Source organism: Clytia hemisphaerica, unplaced genomic scaffold (assembly GCF_902728285.1).
Source record: "Clytia hemisphaerica strain Z4C2 unplaced genomic scaffold, Clytia hemisphaerica genome assembly, whole genome shotgun sequence".
Taxonomy (NCBI): domain Eukaryota; kingdom Metazoa; phylum Cnidaria; class Hydrozoa; order Leptothecata; family Clytiidae; genus Clytia; species Clytia hemisphaerica.
In genome coordinates, this window is record NW_027103734.1 from 108,193 (window position 1) to 124,475 (window position 16,283).

At 34.2% G+C, this 16,283-nt stretch overlaps 1 protein-coding gene across 1 annotated transcript in view; it reads left to right on the forward strand.

Moving 5' to 3' along the window:
• The window catches only part of LOC136805006 (myotubularin-related protein 14-like), a 55,605-nt gene that overhangs the window by 5,158 nt on the left and 34,164 nt on the right, over positions 1-16,283 (forward strand). The window contains exon 5 of the mRNA XM_067061537.1: positions 2,993-3,070. Coding sequence (XP_066917638.1) covers positions 2,993-3,070 — 78 coding nt within the window. The remainder of the gene's footprint in view (positions 1-2,992; positions 3,071-16,283) is intronic.

The window sequence follows — 16,283 nt, forward strand, 5'->3', positions numbered from 1 at the left end:
CGACGAAAATTTTCTCCGACGAAGTTTTCCCCGATAAGCTATTTCACTTACCTATCGACCATATTCCCCAAGAAATAAAAGTCTGGCTAGCATCGTTGCATGACATGATCATCAACGTTATTGATACGAAAAGCGAGATTGTCTCTAAAACCCAGGAATATCCTAACAGCTGGAAGCTGGAACAACACAGGAAAAAATCTGGTGCAAAAATTTTATGCGTTACCGTAGAGAAGCTGCTATATCTGTTAATGCTCTAAATGTGGCCTGGGAACAGGTCATCCAGTCCTCAAGATATGGTAGAATCTTTTCATATTTATAACAACAATCTTTGTAAACAGAGTCTTTACATATCGTGTTGGGATTCACATACTAGTTGCATTTTGTGAATAGACCCAAAGTATAGCCAGTTCTGTTTGTATCTTTTTCTGGTCCCTTGAATCGAACAATCAACATCTCATCTTGTCCCACAGTTATAAGTAGAATTATCGTTATGATAAACGTAAGCCAGATATGAAACTCTTTAGACATATTTATCAACCCAATATATGGTATCTTATTTCTGTAAGTAAAACAGATTGTGATAAATTATAATGGATTTCATTCTGTTTGAGAGGAAATCCTATGCTTTAGTTGCTATAAGAGTACAAAGCCAGATTTCTTTCGTAGAAATTGGGCCATTCCATTTTATATCCATACAGGGGGTGGACGAACATTTCCAGGGGGTAATTTGAGCGAAATTTCCAGGGGGTCTATAAAGAGTGTTTTTTTCATTTTTCCAGGAGGTAAAAAATTATTTCAAAATTTCCAGGGGGTAAAAGACTGATTTTAGTTCGTCCATTGTAATTTTAAGGTATAAAAAGAATTTTTCCAAGGGCTTGTTTGCAAATTTTTTCATTTTCCAGGGGGTATCCACACATTTCCAGGAAATATTTTTTGACTACAAAAGGTTCGTCCACCCCCCCCTGCCTGTATGGAAATTTAATGGAACGGCCGATTCGTTCATAACTCTAAGTATATAGGAAAATCAATGAAATATTCTTATACGAAAGCGCCTACAAGGCAGACCCGAGACCCGATACAAATAGTTTTTTCTTACACTTTAATATCTTAAAATCGGTACAGTGCGCCTTTATGAAGGATCAAACCTTCATTCCCAGCTGGTACACAACGTTGTTTCAACGTTTGTCTAATGTTCACAACGTTAGATGAACGTTAAAAAGCCCGAAGGGCTCGGGCTAGATGTCGTTCTTCAAGCTCTTCCAAGCAAAAAAAAAATGAATATCACAAAAAATATTGCTGCTATTGTTCTCGAAAATCCGCGAAGCTGCTTATTGGCCAAGCGCTAAAATTCTATTGTAATGTCACGTGACCTAGGTAGGATTTCCTACCTAACCTCGGCACACTTTTCAGCCAAAGCTTTACATCTAGAAATCATAAAAATCTCTGGTTAAAACAATGTTGTGTTCCAGCTGGGCCTAGCTCTAAAAGTACTACTTCTCTGCGATATGTGATGCAAATTGCAATGATGCAGACAAGAAATTGCGTGATATCGTGATCAGAGTTACCGCTAGGGGAGCCTCGTCACTCTTAATTATATATTGTCAAATTAAGCAATCAGCTGAAGGAAGTTATTGGAAATGAATATCAAGAAAAGCTTTTTCATTTTCAGCCACAAAATATTCGTCAAGGATTGCTTTGGCGCAGACAAAAACCATGCCAACTTAAGCAAAACAAGGCAACCTAGTCAAAAACTTAGGTCAACAACAACAGTGCGATTCTGTGAAACAACACAATCATTCCTTGGTTATGAAGCTCAAAAATAATATAACCTTAGACATAATTCCTGCTTGCTCTATATACCCTATAAATGGTATTCGCTAACCGTACGTGTCACTATTTTGACCTGTTTTGACAATATTTTGTTTATATAGGTATTAAAATACGTTTGGTTTTTCCCATTAAACTTTTCTCACTAATGCTGACGTGAAGCACGGTAAGAAGTTAAAAAAAAAATAGCAATAGACCTTTTCATTAATTGCGTCACGAACATCACTTGCCTCGTATTCAAAGAATCACCATGGTGATTATGTCTCTTTTTTTGTGAATAGAAAGTAGTTTTAATAAAATCCGCTGGGAGTTAATCAACATGGCAATAATTTCAAAACGAGGTAAGTGATGTTCGTGACGTAATTTATGAAATGGTCTATCCCCAAAGTCTACTTCTTACTAAACCTTGTTTTCTGATGATTTCTTATAACGTTAAGCCCAGTAAACTAGACTAGAGGGTTCGTTAAAAAAAATTATTCCTTAGTCATTCTTTTGCTGTCGTTTTCTCAATAAAGAGACGGTATATTTTGGTACTTAAATCCATGCACTCAAGCAAATCCCTAAAAATGGAGGCTGCCATAATACACCGGGTAACTTATCAATGCCGCCCAGTCTATCATAATGCCATAAGTGACCTCTGGGCTAGCTAGGGCTCAAAAAAGGTTTTCCCTTTTCTCATTGGCCCAAAAAATATCAATATTGTCTTAGACGTATCAAAGTATTGAAATTTGAAGTTCGCATAAAATCAATATGTATGCAATGTATTAAAACTTCAATACAAAAAGCTATCTAGAATCTCTTGTTTAAGTCCTTCATCGCCACATATCTAGTAAAGTTGAAGTCAACTCCAGATAAACATGCAATTACTTTGGCAGTGTTTTTTTCCATTTGTCACAGATTTTTTGGGCCTGTGACAGGGTTTCTTCTTTTCGCCGAAACGAGAATAAAGTTTTTAACGCAACCTCGAGATTTTACAATCTCAGATTTCTATTGTAGAATGCTCCACCCAGTAGGCGTGATAACCCAGTTGGCGTGATAACCCAGTCTACGTAGTAACCCAGTTGGCGTGATAACCCAGTTGGCTTGAATTTGACGGGGATCTTTATAAACTCACGCCAACTGAGTACCGCACCCTAATCTCTTTTTGCTTCTTCTTTTTGTGTAGGATTTTGTGAATACAGAGTTGATGGTACCAAACACAGTTCTTCAATATGCCGACGAGATTGACTGGACAAAGTATAAGGTCAGTGGAAATATTCCTGTATTTCTTAATATTTCTGTCAACGCAGTGTTTCGAACCGCTTTGTTCCAAATCCAAAGACCGGTCTCTACTTTCGCGCGATATGAGCGAAAACTTTTTGACGTTTTTGTAAGGTCATTTGGTCGGTTGAAAAATGAAGCAATTCTATTGGTTGAAATTGACGTAACGGATGAAAAAAGTAGAACTTCCTTCAACTTTTTTTTTTTTGTACGAAACTTTTTCATGACGTAATCTTTTCTGAAGGCAAAAAAGGTTAAGAAAAAAACTTTCGCTCATTTCGCGCGAAAGTGGAGACCGGCCTTTAATGTCTGAACATTCTAGAACTTTCAAGAATAGCCTCCAACAGTTAAATACAATAAGTAAAACTGATAGATAACCGATCCAATGCAACAAAGATAGAAGTCAGTGTACTTTCTCAATAAACGTAAATAGTTCGAAGGCGAACGGGAAGACTAATTCGTTCGAATTACAGAAAGATTCGTATTAAAGAGAATCTTTCATGGCCGGGTAGCTCAGTTGGTAGAGCATTCGCTGTACGATCCAAGGGTTGAGGATTAGATCCCCGGTCTGCACCAACTCAGCCAATGTGTAGCTTAGATTGAGTAATCTGATCTAAGCGGTAAGTTACTGGGAGCAAAGACTTATAACCAAAACAAGACGTCTAAGCGCATAATTATGCAAAATTATCTCATTGTTCGAACAATAAAAATAAATTTCCTTTGATCCGCACGTTAGTTGCCGACAAGATTTAAAAAAATGGCCGCCAAAACTCGAAGGCCACCAAATTTGGAACTACTTGTCCATGTAATTTTGCTAATTATGGTCTAATTATCATGAAATATGTCAACAAATTGGATTGGTTTGATTTTAGAATAATTATTCTTTGCATTTCTGCTCTTTGAACCTTGAACTTTGGTCAGAAGGAAGGAATTTCGCAAAAACAAGATGGCTGACTGGTTTCTGTGTATTTGCTATAATGACCCAAAGAATGGCTTTGAAATACTATGTTAGAGAATTTTTTGATGATTAAAAATAATTTTCTTGCATTGTAATATGACCAAACTTTAAGTCCATACCATTCTTTTTTGTGGCCTGGCTCTTTTCAGACTGGTCTGGCTCAATGTTTTTGTGCTATTTTTTGTGAACTGTCAGACTGTGTTTTGTTGGAAATTAAGGTTTTCAGTTAGTTTACCTGGCTTTATGTTTGTTCAGATGAAAAGTATTCGGTTTAATATCACTCATTTGATTTCGATATAACTTTTTCAATTTATTTAGGTGTAAAATATATATAATATAAAAAAACATCAAAATAATCAACCATAAATTCTGTATATATATCCTGCTCCTTGAAAAAGCATTTCAAAAACAGATGGGTGACTTCAAATCAAGGATATCTTCAACAGACAAGATGTATTGTGATTAGAATTGAACATCTAACACCCAATGCTGAAAAATATTTTGTCGCAATGATGTTTTTTGAATCATAACTTTAATTTTCTGGCTATTTTATTATAACACCGAATCAATTTGTCACTGGATGGATTCTTTGGATATCTTGATATATGTGGCTTGGCTGGTAGACTTCGTAGATTAGAATTATCAACAGCGATGATGAAAAGATTGCTACTAACACTAACAATATTTGGAATATCTTAAAATTTGGATAATGTATTTTTCACACTGTCACTAGAGACAGAGCTCACAGCAGGCTACAAACTGAAATTGTGAGGGTTATTGCATCAGTATATGTATGAAAATATTTGGTACCCCAACTGTAAAATTGTGATGTACACTCATTTCGTTTTATAAGCATAACGTTTATAAGCATACTGAAGCTCAAATTTCCAGAAAAATTAAGCATATGCTAAGCATACCTTGAGGCTCAGCCAAAGAAATTTTTAGAATCATAATTTCCAAAACTTCAGAAAATAGCAGAAGAATGAAGAAGAGAATTACAAACAAAATTGGTGATTTTATTTTTGTTTAATCTCTTATAAATAACACAACTTATAATAACAACAACATTCGAAAACAATAGAATGTCTTCATTTCTCTCAAGATTAAAGATAGGGGAAAATGCGCGAAATTTTTTACCCCCCTTTATAATTTTTTTACCAAGCATAGGGTTAAGCATAGTCCAGGCTCAAAATTGAGCTTTACTTAAGCATAGTGAGCTTCAGCCGAAATTTACCGTATGCTTATAAAACGAAATGAGTGTATGTCATTTGTAGAAAGTGGACTAAAATATACAATTGATTATGCCTGGTTCATTGACTAAATAAGCGCCATCTGCCATCTCATGCACAGAATCTGAGATTTTAAAAATAACGTACATTCAATTGGCTAAAAATGGAAAGAGTATTGAAAGCTTGGATATTACTTTTAAAACAGTGTGCCAGATTTTTAATCTGGCAATGACTGGTTTCTGGCAAATGAAAAAACTATTGCTTGTAGATAATCTTGAACAAATTTATATAGATGAATTCTTTGGCTAGGTAATTTTAACAAATTATAGAAAGCAAACAGAAGCAAACTATATAAATTAATCAGTCAGTCATCATAATGGAATTAATTTTGAGAGGTAATTCTGGAGGTAGTTCTTAATATTGTGAAATGCTCTGACTGTTAGTACCAAAATTATTTGTTTGTGTAACTATTTTAATGTAGCGTAAGGGACTTATTGTCTATACTTTCTCAGCTAAGTATCATTTTCAATCGTCAATTAATCCTCAGAAAAAATTAAATCAGGTCATCTATTTTCAAAAGAATTGCCTATTTTTGTCTATTATTGTATCGTGTATTTGAAAATTGTTTTTTGTTTATTTCTCAGTATTACCAAACAATAAATTAATGATTTTGTATTTTTTGATTAGATTGTGTTATGCCAGTTAACTAGGGTCCTGGTTAAAGATATGTTACATGCATGAGTTACTTTGTTCATTTGTGTCCAGACATTTTTTTACAAATCTCGAGACTGGGGAAATGGTTGAAAAATTCTGAAAATTTTCAAATACCTTGAGGGAACCTTTTCTGGCGGGAACTAATTTTGGCAGGCAGCAAATATCGTAAATTTTTTTAATTTTGGTGGGAACTTATTTTGGCGAATAGTGAATTTTTTAATGTTGGTGAATGACAGCGTAAATCTTTTCTATTTTGCCTTATTTTGAGCAATTTTGATGAATTTCAGGATTATTTAGGTAAGGAAACAAAAAATTTAATTTTGGTGGGAACTTATTTTGGCGAGTGAGCAAAATATTTAATTTTGGCAGGAACAAACTTTGGCGAATTAAGTCTAAATTCACCAAAATTATTTCCCTTAAAGGTACTTATTTTCTAAATAGAAAGTGATGTGTCAAAACAATCCCATCATTTTTCATTGAATTTTTCACATTTTTTTTTTATGGTACTGTAATTTTTATCAAAAGGTGTCATAAAAAAGTGAAATGATCAAACAGGCATTAAAAATAACAGGAGACTTGTTAAAATTTTATGTCAGAATCTCCTCAAAAGTTTGGATCAAAATATTGAAAATTGAGTGAAAAAAAATTCTTTAATTTTTCAATTCAATTATCAGCCTTTGACCCAAACATTGATTCTATCTTTTCAAAACAATATGATTAACGAAAATTTTTAGAATAAAAAAACTTATACACTGGATAGTATCTTTGTTTAAAAGAAAAATTTTAATTAATTAACTTTTAATAAAATAAGGTCCATAAAAGGCTCTACTCTTAGGTGCCAAATAAACGGGGGGGTTCGAATAAACGGGGGGGTTGGAAAAAATTTTCAAATCAAATAACGGTGGGGGACCTATTACCGGGGGGGTTGGAAAATGGACTTTTAAAAACCCTAAAAAGGGTCAAAATGGACTAAATTTAGGCTTTTTAGAGTAAAACAAGAAATTTTCCTTTTGGGAGCTGGGAATTTTTTCAAAAATTAATAAACGGGGGGGTCCTAATAACGTCCGGGGGGGTTGGAAAAAAATCGAAAAATTAACAAGCGGGGGGGGCCGTTTATTTGGCACCTAAGAGTAACTACTCTTGGGTACCTAAATAAATGGGGGTTTGGAATAAGCCAGATAGGAGAATTTATTTATTAGCGGGGGCAGGCAGGGGAGGGGAAGCTTATTAGGTTCCCAAAAGTACAGTTTTATATCGTAGATATAGTTTTAGTGAAATAGAGTTTTAAAAATGTTTGTATGTAAAAATATCATTCAAGTCCATCGTAAAATATCACGATTTTCTCTAGTTGAGTGTCTACTACCATGATTATTATTTCTTCATTCCAATATCGATATTAACACATATAGGTATATTAAAATAGTCAATCAACATCTTGTATATATGTACTGTGTCATTCAAAATACCAAAAATATTCTCGAGTTTCCAATCAATTTAATTGAATGTCAAGAGTATGAATAAGATTGGGTTAATCATTCCACCATTTATGAAATCAGCCTTTTTAGAGTTTCATATATCTGCGAGTTTTGCAAACACCAAAGTTAAGTAGAAAAGTGATCAGCCATAATAAATGATAATCAAAACATTTACAACATATTAGTTCTTTAACTCATCTTTCTTTTGGTAAGGCCAGCCAGGTCGTCCTCAAAAGTTAAAAGTTCCTAAGTCTTTGAAGCTCTCATTTTGATTATCTTTGAGTTCCATCTTTCTTTTAGATGATTTCCAATAGTGTTGACGATCAACTGTTAGGATATGAAGGCATATAGGCTCCCTTAGCACTTGAGGAGAGGAGCCCATATATAAAACTTCAATTTGTATCTTTCTGTTACGAAGATGATTTGAAACATTTTCACATTCATTTAGATTAGAACGAAGTCAGAGTTTCTAATGTTCGAATCAAAGTTTTTCTGCTTCAGCCATTTTGAAAATTTCGACGAAAATTCTGAGAAATTAGTAATATTGATTTTTTTGCTGACTCGGCAAAACAATTGTTTTTATTGCTGACGCGGCAAAATTGATTGTTTTCGTTCACTAATTATGCGGAAACCCTGTAGATATAGTTTATTGTATTAGAAGAACAATAACACGCTATCTGATGAGATCTAACTAAGGTGAAACAATGGTTAGACGTCTTGTTTTGGTTATAAGTCTTTGCTGGGAGCTGAGAGTAGGTGTGGCGCTCAACCTCGGCATTCGATTTCCCAGGTCTAGCGCAAATAGAAAAGTGGATTTACCTCCGCCAACAGCCACCAGATGAATATACTTACTTACTTTACGAGGGCTCTGTTTTCGTTCTGAGAATAATTTCGAATCATAGAAAGATTCGAATAATAGAAGCTCGAATTTGGGAGAGTCCATTGTATTATGACGAAAATGACGAAAGTTTACCCGTTTCTGAGTTCATCCATCGTTCAGGATTGAAAAGTTTCGGGTCTTTCCAAGTCAGTTTTGTTAATGAAGTTTACAAGGGAGGCACTGCATTTAAAGGATCAAGCACACTTTTTACATACCCTTAAAGTGTATGAAATTTTTCATGCGTTTTACCCCTCACCACCCTCTTTTTAAACAAAACAAAAAAGAGGGATGCTGGCAGTCTGAGAAAGGTGTCAATAGGTGTCAATAGGTGTCAATAGGACGCCTAATAACAAGCTAATAGCTGTGTTCTGGTGAATAATTATTGGGCTATTCGAGAAAAAATTTGAACCCCCTATATTGATGAGGTCATTCCTTCTTTTTTGGACCACTCCAGGGTGGTCGACATCGTTTTACTGACAGCCCCGGATTTTCAACCTCATTTTACTGACCGCCCTGCATTTTTACACTAAAAAAAACCAGACCTCCCCTGGATTTTTTATTTTTCACACCACCCTAGATGTCACAGCTCCTCGACATAGGGGTACAGACTATTTCTGGAATAGCCCATTACATCTCTGTCTCATGCCTTGAGGTTTTTGCTCACCCGTTTGATTGGACTGGTGACATTGATTACAAGTGTGAGTGAGTAAGTCTACAAACACAGCCGAAGGCGACCTGAATGCCCCTCTTTCAATTCTTACATTCTTCTTGTGTGTAAATTGCAGATAAAATACCTAAAAAGGTAAGAATTGATTTTAGTTGAGCCGATAAGATTTGGTTTGTTCAAACTTTAAAAATTTTCCAAAAGCGATCTTCGCCACTAGTAAAGTAAGAAGGCCCCCCTTTCGATAGTTAGCTATCTGCCCGAAGGCAGGTGAGGGTGCTACTCTTTCTCCCTGGATTTCCCCTACTTTTCTTTGATCCTTCTCTTAATTGCTGAGCATCAAGCAGAGAGGCATCAAGTATCATTTTGGGAATCTTTGGTATGACCCGGCTGGGGGTTGAACCCACAACCTTGCGCACCGTAGCAGGATGCTCTACCACTGTACTACGGTCGCCATACCATTGAGGTTATTAAGGAAATTCCTAGTATGGCGTTTTTGTATTTCGAGGTCTGTAGACCTTTAGAACTTGCGATTTAGGCTCAAAATCAAACTACTAAAACAAGTAGAACTATTTCGATCTATTAATATGATATTTTCGTTAGCGTTTTCTTCAAAAAATCCTATCTCACATACATATTAAGGGTGTTGTCATAAAAAATAATTAAAATTTGTTGATTATCCTATTAACTTATAAATACGTTTCTTTTAAAGTTCTTGAGTTTTAGAGGAGAAAGTTCTCCGTTTCTGGTCCGTCTAACGCCCACAATATCAGACGGGCGTTAATGTCACCTGTCATCTAGGACCATTACTGTCCGCCAAATCTGTCTGTTTAGTCATCAAAATCCACGAGTTTTAGGATTTGACTGTGAGATTTGCGTCTGGTTAGGTCTTTTTCACTGTTTTACTTCATTGTCAGCTTAAGGCAGCCATAAAAATAACTCATGAAATTTAAACAGTTTTAGAAATCAGCGCCCAACGCCCTTCACGCCTCTTCATTATGTCCGTTAGCTAGGGCGTCTGTATCATCAGTGTCCTTCGTCTCATCAAATTCTACAACTTTCATTTCTTCGCCCTCCGCATTTGGGCGGTCACCGCCCATCAACGCCTCCTCTTTGTTCATATCGTAGCCATGATCACCACCGGGTTTACATTTCTTGTTATAAATGACGAAAATTAAACATAGTAAAACCAAACATAGAATTCCAATACCAACAGCTAACAAAGGTGTTTTCAAGTCTGTAGTTTCGTCTTTTGGTTTACCTGGCGTTGTTACTGTAATACATTTCTCTTTAGTGTCACGCTCGGCGGACCCTTTTAAGAAACTGTAAAATTTCGTACCAACACACACTGTATAGTTCGAATCTGGCCCAGCACTTGTATATGACAACACCTGTTTTTTGTAATTTTTCTCCTCCTTAATGACTTTCAAAGTCTCATCATCTGTTATCGAGACGAAATCATCTTTAATGAAAATGTCATCAATCGCGTAGTGCTCCCATTCGATATCAAAACTATTCCATTCAACATTGCTCATTTTTAAGCTCTCCACACCATGCTTCTTATAGCAATCATAATACCATAATTCCTTAGACGAATTTGTATTATCTGTAAACGTAACATCAATACGGAACGATTGCGGACGTGTCTTACGGTCATCGTTCGGGCACTCGAGTTCGGAGCTCTCGATCAGTTGGCAACCTTCTTCTTGGATCCAGGGATCACCAATATTCGGAGTCTTGGTGGAGAAATGGATGTTTTCGATTGCCCTACCGGAGGATATTTGGAAATGGACTTTTCCGGTTTCTTTAAGAGCGAAGCAACTCAAGTCGAATGAGTAGACTGTGGCCGGTAGTATTGTGATAAGTATAGAGGCTAACATGATGTAGCTCATGTTTTGTTTTGTTTTGTTTTGTTTGTTGTTGTCTAGCTTTATTTTTTGTCTAAAATGAAGAAAGTAAGTTTTTTCAGTAATAATCAGTTTATGGGTCTGCTTGAACATGATCAATACATGAGTGAATGGACGAATAAGGGAATGACTGGATGAACGAATGTATTTGTGAATGAATACATGTGCGCATGAACGAATGAATGAATGAATGAACGAATGAGTGAATAAATGAATGAATGAACGAATGAGTGAATAAATGAACGAATGAGTGAATAAATGAATGAATGATTGAATGAACGAATGAATGATGAAACGAATTAATGAATGAACCAAATAATGTACGGATAAAATTATTGACACAATTTATAGATTGAATAATCATGGAAGCAACCAATCAACCAATGAATAACAAATATACTATTCCCCAACTATTTTCTGCTTAAATGTCTTACACAAATCCTTGCAAGGTGTCTTGTATTAGATTCTGTGCTTGAAGAAAACAGTTAAGTAAATGATAGTTTTAAGCTTAACTATTCATTATTTAACTCACACACACTATATAAAATGTCATGTCTAATGTTAAGACGTGACAATATAAGATTTTAGAACTACCCTCATAAGAACTTAAAGTCGAATTACTTTTTAAAGGAATCAATCTTTGTTGGTTTTATAGTATTAGATTACAAGTGTTTCTTGACTTATTGTGTTTTTTATTTTCGGTCTTCAGTAAACTAAGGTTTTTATCTACAAAAAAAATTAATTTTTGAGAAGTTTTAGAATCACCATTCTTTTGGATTATCGAATGTGATTTCAATCGTCATGAACCAATCATGGGAGGATGTTCTTATAGAAAAAATGATTATTTATAAAGAAGGGTACGCGGTTGTTTTTATAAGAACATCCAAAATTTTATGATCCTTCGGATGTCCGCAACTTATGGAGCTTTAAACTTAAAAATGGTTCTTAACATGTTCTTATTTTCACCATTTTGTGACCATTGTTTTCCATTTTCCTTAAAAAACGGGTGTTTTCGAGTCTGCAACTTGTCTTAACTTGTTCTTAATATTTTGGCCATCGAAGCCTTATGTTCTTATAAAGAAGGGTATTTGGTTAAGATGAACGGTACTTCACACGGATGTGTGAAATCATTGAATGAATGGACTATTAGTGTTTTAAAGTCACTGATTTACTTAATAAAACCTTTTTAAGAATTTTGTTACGTGTGCCTTTTGTTTTGTCTGAATTATGTTCTTATATAGTTGGTTCTTATAAATAAAACGCGTAGTTTACACAATGTTCTATTTTTGTCATATTTCTATATATCTGATCTAGACTTTCGTGTTTCACTTATCAAGAAAAAAATTCACAGTTTATTTTTCATCTCGCAAACATGTCAACACCTTGTCGGCTCACGTTATATCGAGTTACTCGGTCTGACGAGTTATTTAACCCATTTTAATTTTTCAAACCTTATTTTATGTTTTTTTAGAGGCTAGACTAAAATTATGGATAACTCATTATCTAAGAGCAAATCGATAAGTGTTATGATTGTACACTTTGTTTGATATAAGAACAATGAGGCTCAGAATTGCCATTAAATAAGAACAATTTATGAAGAACGCTGTACCTCTAGTTACTAAATTCCAAGTAATTTTTAGGGGTTAAAGTCGTGAAAATTGGTTATAAAGCCTAATACCTCAATTTCACCCTATGAATAAGAACAGGATAAGAACAATTTGAGGTTCAAAGTGCTAAAAAGAATAAACACAGCCGAGCCGAGCCTCATCAAAAATTTACTGGTTCTTATAAAAAAAGAGTTTACTCAATAGTATGTTAGATCCTCATAAAAATCTTTTTTGAAGCCTTCAGATGTGCTTAAATTTTTGAGTTTTAAGTCTAAAAATGTTCTTAGCATGTTTTTATTTTGACTATTTTGTGAGTATTTTTTACCATTTACCTAAGAAATAGGGTGTTTTTGAGTCCACAAAACCTTTGAATGTCATGTTCTTAACTTGTTCTTAACATTTTGGCCAGCGAAGCCTAATGTCAATATACAAACTGATTATCTCATTACAACTATAGTATTATTATAATAACAATATAACTGTACGACTCCAGTCTATAGCTCAATGTATTTCTTCTTCTCCATGTTTCCACGACACGACACACGTCCACAAACACACGTTCTTTTCCTCTCTATAACACTCTATATAAACAGTATCTCATTTGCCAAACTCCAATCATTAAAATGACTTGCAATTAATGAAACTCATTATTTTTATAATTGCTCTGCGTCTGTAATACACCGCTCTTTTATATTATTCATCTCTATTTTCGGCCATTGTTTCTGATGATTTATTATTTATGTATTTGACAGACGAATCTTCTATCTCCCAGGTCTTTTTTTCGCAGCCAAGGCTTGATAAATTTTGTACGTTTGATAACCTCCACCCAGTTTTTTTATAAGAACAAACTATGTAAGAACGTAAGGCTTCGATGACCAAAATGTTAAGAACAAGTTAAGAATATTTCAAAGTTTTGCGGACTCGATTTCTTAGGGAAATGAACAAGAATACATTAAAAATGGGGAAAAATAAGAACATGTTAAGAACATTTTAGGCTTGAAACTCAAAAAGTTAAGAACATCCGAAGCCTTCAAAAATTTTGGATGTTTATGTATAAAAAAACGTGTATCCTTCTTTTCAAAGATTTTCTTTGGCGTTTTGTCCTGCCCGTCACTTTACTACCTGACAAATTCAAATTAAACTCACAACTCTTTCATATACAGGCAACTTTAAATAATCGACCTTTCAAAAATACTAGCTAAATAATGCCGTCCTTCACCAACCATAAATTTTATTATCAAAGATTCTATTTGACAGCATTGAAGATTTTATCCATTATAACCTTTTTTTGTAATGACGAAATGAAATATCATCATGTTATGACGAAATAAAATATCATCATGTTCCTTAAAAGTATAGTATAGGGAAGGATGCTTAGTGAATGGCTTTTAGATGAGAGTTGTATTTTGATCAATGACTTATAGAACAGTCAAATTATTTTTATGTGACTTTAAACTCTTTCGGAAGGATGTTAAGGTCGATGACGTATAACTTGATGCCTAAAGAACCGGGAAGGATGCTTCAAAAAAATTGACATTTAGATAAAGGAGAATTTATACTTACATGAAAAATAGTCAAACCCTCTGTAACCTTATATACCTCATTGAAAATTATACATATATGATTTATAATTGCGTAAGTAAATTCCTGAAATACCATGAAAACTGTGACCAGCAGTTCTTAGCTGGATATTGATTCAAATGGAAAATGGAGAAAAAATTTTTCTTCAAAAAAGCCCCTATTTCTTAAAGGTAAGTAATTAATAAGGAACTAGATTAGAAACCTTTAGGCTGAAGTTCTCTGGGAAAATAAGGAACTCCAGGCTTGGTGGAGCCAAGTTAAGGTTCCTTATAAAAGAACGTGTAATTAAATTACAGCAGACTTTGAACATCTTTTTATCCATCTTACACAAAGATAACTTGACATGCTTAACAAACGCTTGACAGCCACGTTTAAGTAATGGATTGACCACTACAATTTAAAGAGCCAATCCTGTTATTGCTTCACGTACTCAAAGTTGATCTACACATTTCTTTTTCTATAAAAACGAACAAAGTATACAAGGCTCTAATTTCTTAAGAAATTTCACAAAAATACTGAAATTAAGAACATGCTAAGAACAATTTCAGGCTTAAAACTCAGAAAGTTAAGAACATCTGAAGGCTTCAAAAATTTTGGATGTTCTTATAAAAAAACGTGTACACGAGAATTCAAGCACCACCTAGCTTTTTGACATCAAATCAACGCCCATCTCACGTCAAGACAACCAATGTAGTTCAAGGGAAGGTTTCCCCTTAATAGGTCCTATCAAACTTTTTTTTCTGAACTTATTTTATTTTCCAGATGAGTGAAAGCTATAAGGAGATCTTATGACGCAAAGAAGGTTGGAGAAACATTCATCGTATAAAAATAAAGTGTGCCCCAAAAAAGCGGGCAAATTTCATATAAAGTTAAATACACAAAACTCATTATCTAAACTGGGCTTAGAATACTTGAAATAAGATTATAATTCTCTGTTCAAGTTCAATTAATAGATATTCAATCCCAAAAGATGACTGAATAGGTGTTTGAGATTGAAATATGAAGTGTACAAGTCATAAAATTTGGCAGAAATTATGAGGGTTTTAAAAATTTGTCCCCCCTTTTTTAGGACACTGTATACTATTCAAAAACCTAAAAATAGGCTATCTCTCCAAAACCAAACATGAATAAAATTATCATGAGAATTCTTCAATCAAATTTGTAGCTCTACATACATACATAGTTTTATTTTTTCGAACATCAGAGACTCATATTTAAAAAGCTATATCTAACATCATAAAAAACACCATCATGATAAAACATCATTTGTAACTTTTCAAAAAAATCTCTTTTTCAACTTTTTAACTATATCTCAACAAGGGTTCTCTTATTTCAAAAGCTTCTCAAAAAAAACATAGAAAATCTAAAAGCTCTGTCATACAAAGTAACTGTTGCTATGAAAATAAACGAGCAAGCAATACAGTATCACTACTTTCCACAAAAAAACTATTTCATATTTCTCCTTATTATTTCATTCTTATACTCACATATTATAATCCTCTTATAAAAAATGATACTTTTATATACATGCTTTTTTTTAAAGAATATAATTTATAAGAATTGTCATGATTAAATTTGCCAAAAATTAAAAATATGCTAAGAATATCGTCATCATGGAATAAGCTTTTCACTCTGTACCTTTTACCAAAAACGTTCACTTTCGAAAAAAATCATTCGCCTAAACTCTCCACAAAATTTTCTAATCACTAGGACAACCTCAGAAAAATGAACATTTTGTTTTTGACTCGTAAGCTTGTTTACAGGGCCCACGCCACCGAGGGGGCCAGGGGGGCCATGGGCCCCCCCCCCCCCACTTTTGCAAGTAACAACATGGTGCGCTCCTAGACTCTATATTTTGCCTCCCCCCCCCCCCAACTCAAATTCATGGCGTGGGCCCTGTTTTAACGTATATATACTCCTAACCAAAATCTTCTGAAATTCATTCTACCATGATTCTACCAAAAAAAAAAACTCTCAACAAAATTTCCTCATTCATCATGAAAAAGAAAAACCTCTAGAATCAAGTTTTCTCCCCTTCTTTGAAAATCGTGAAAATATAAAACTAATGAATGGAAACACAACAAATGGAGACCACCAAAAGCTTAAAACAAAAAATTGATCGGCGACTTTTTTATAAAATGTTAGGCCACAAATACATCTAATATCTTAATACCAAGATAA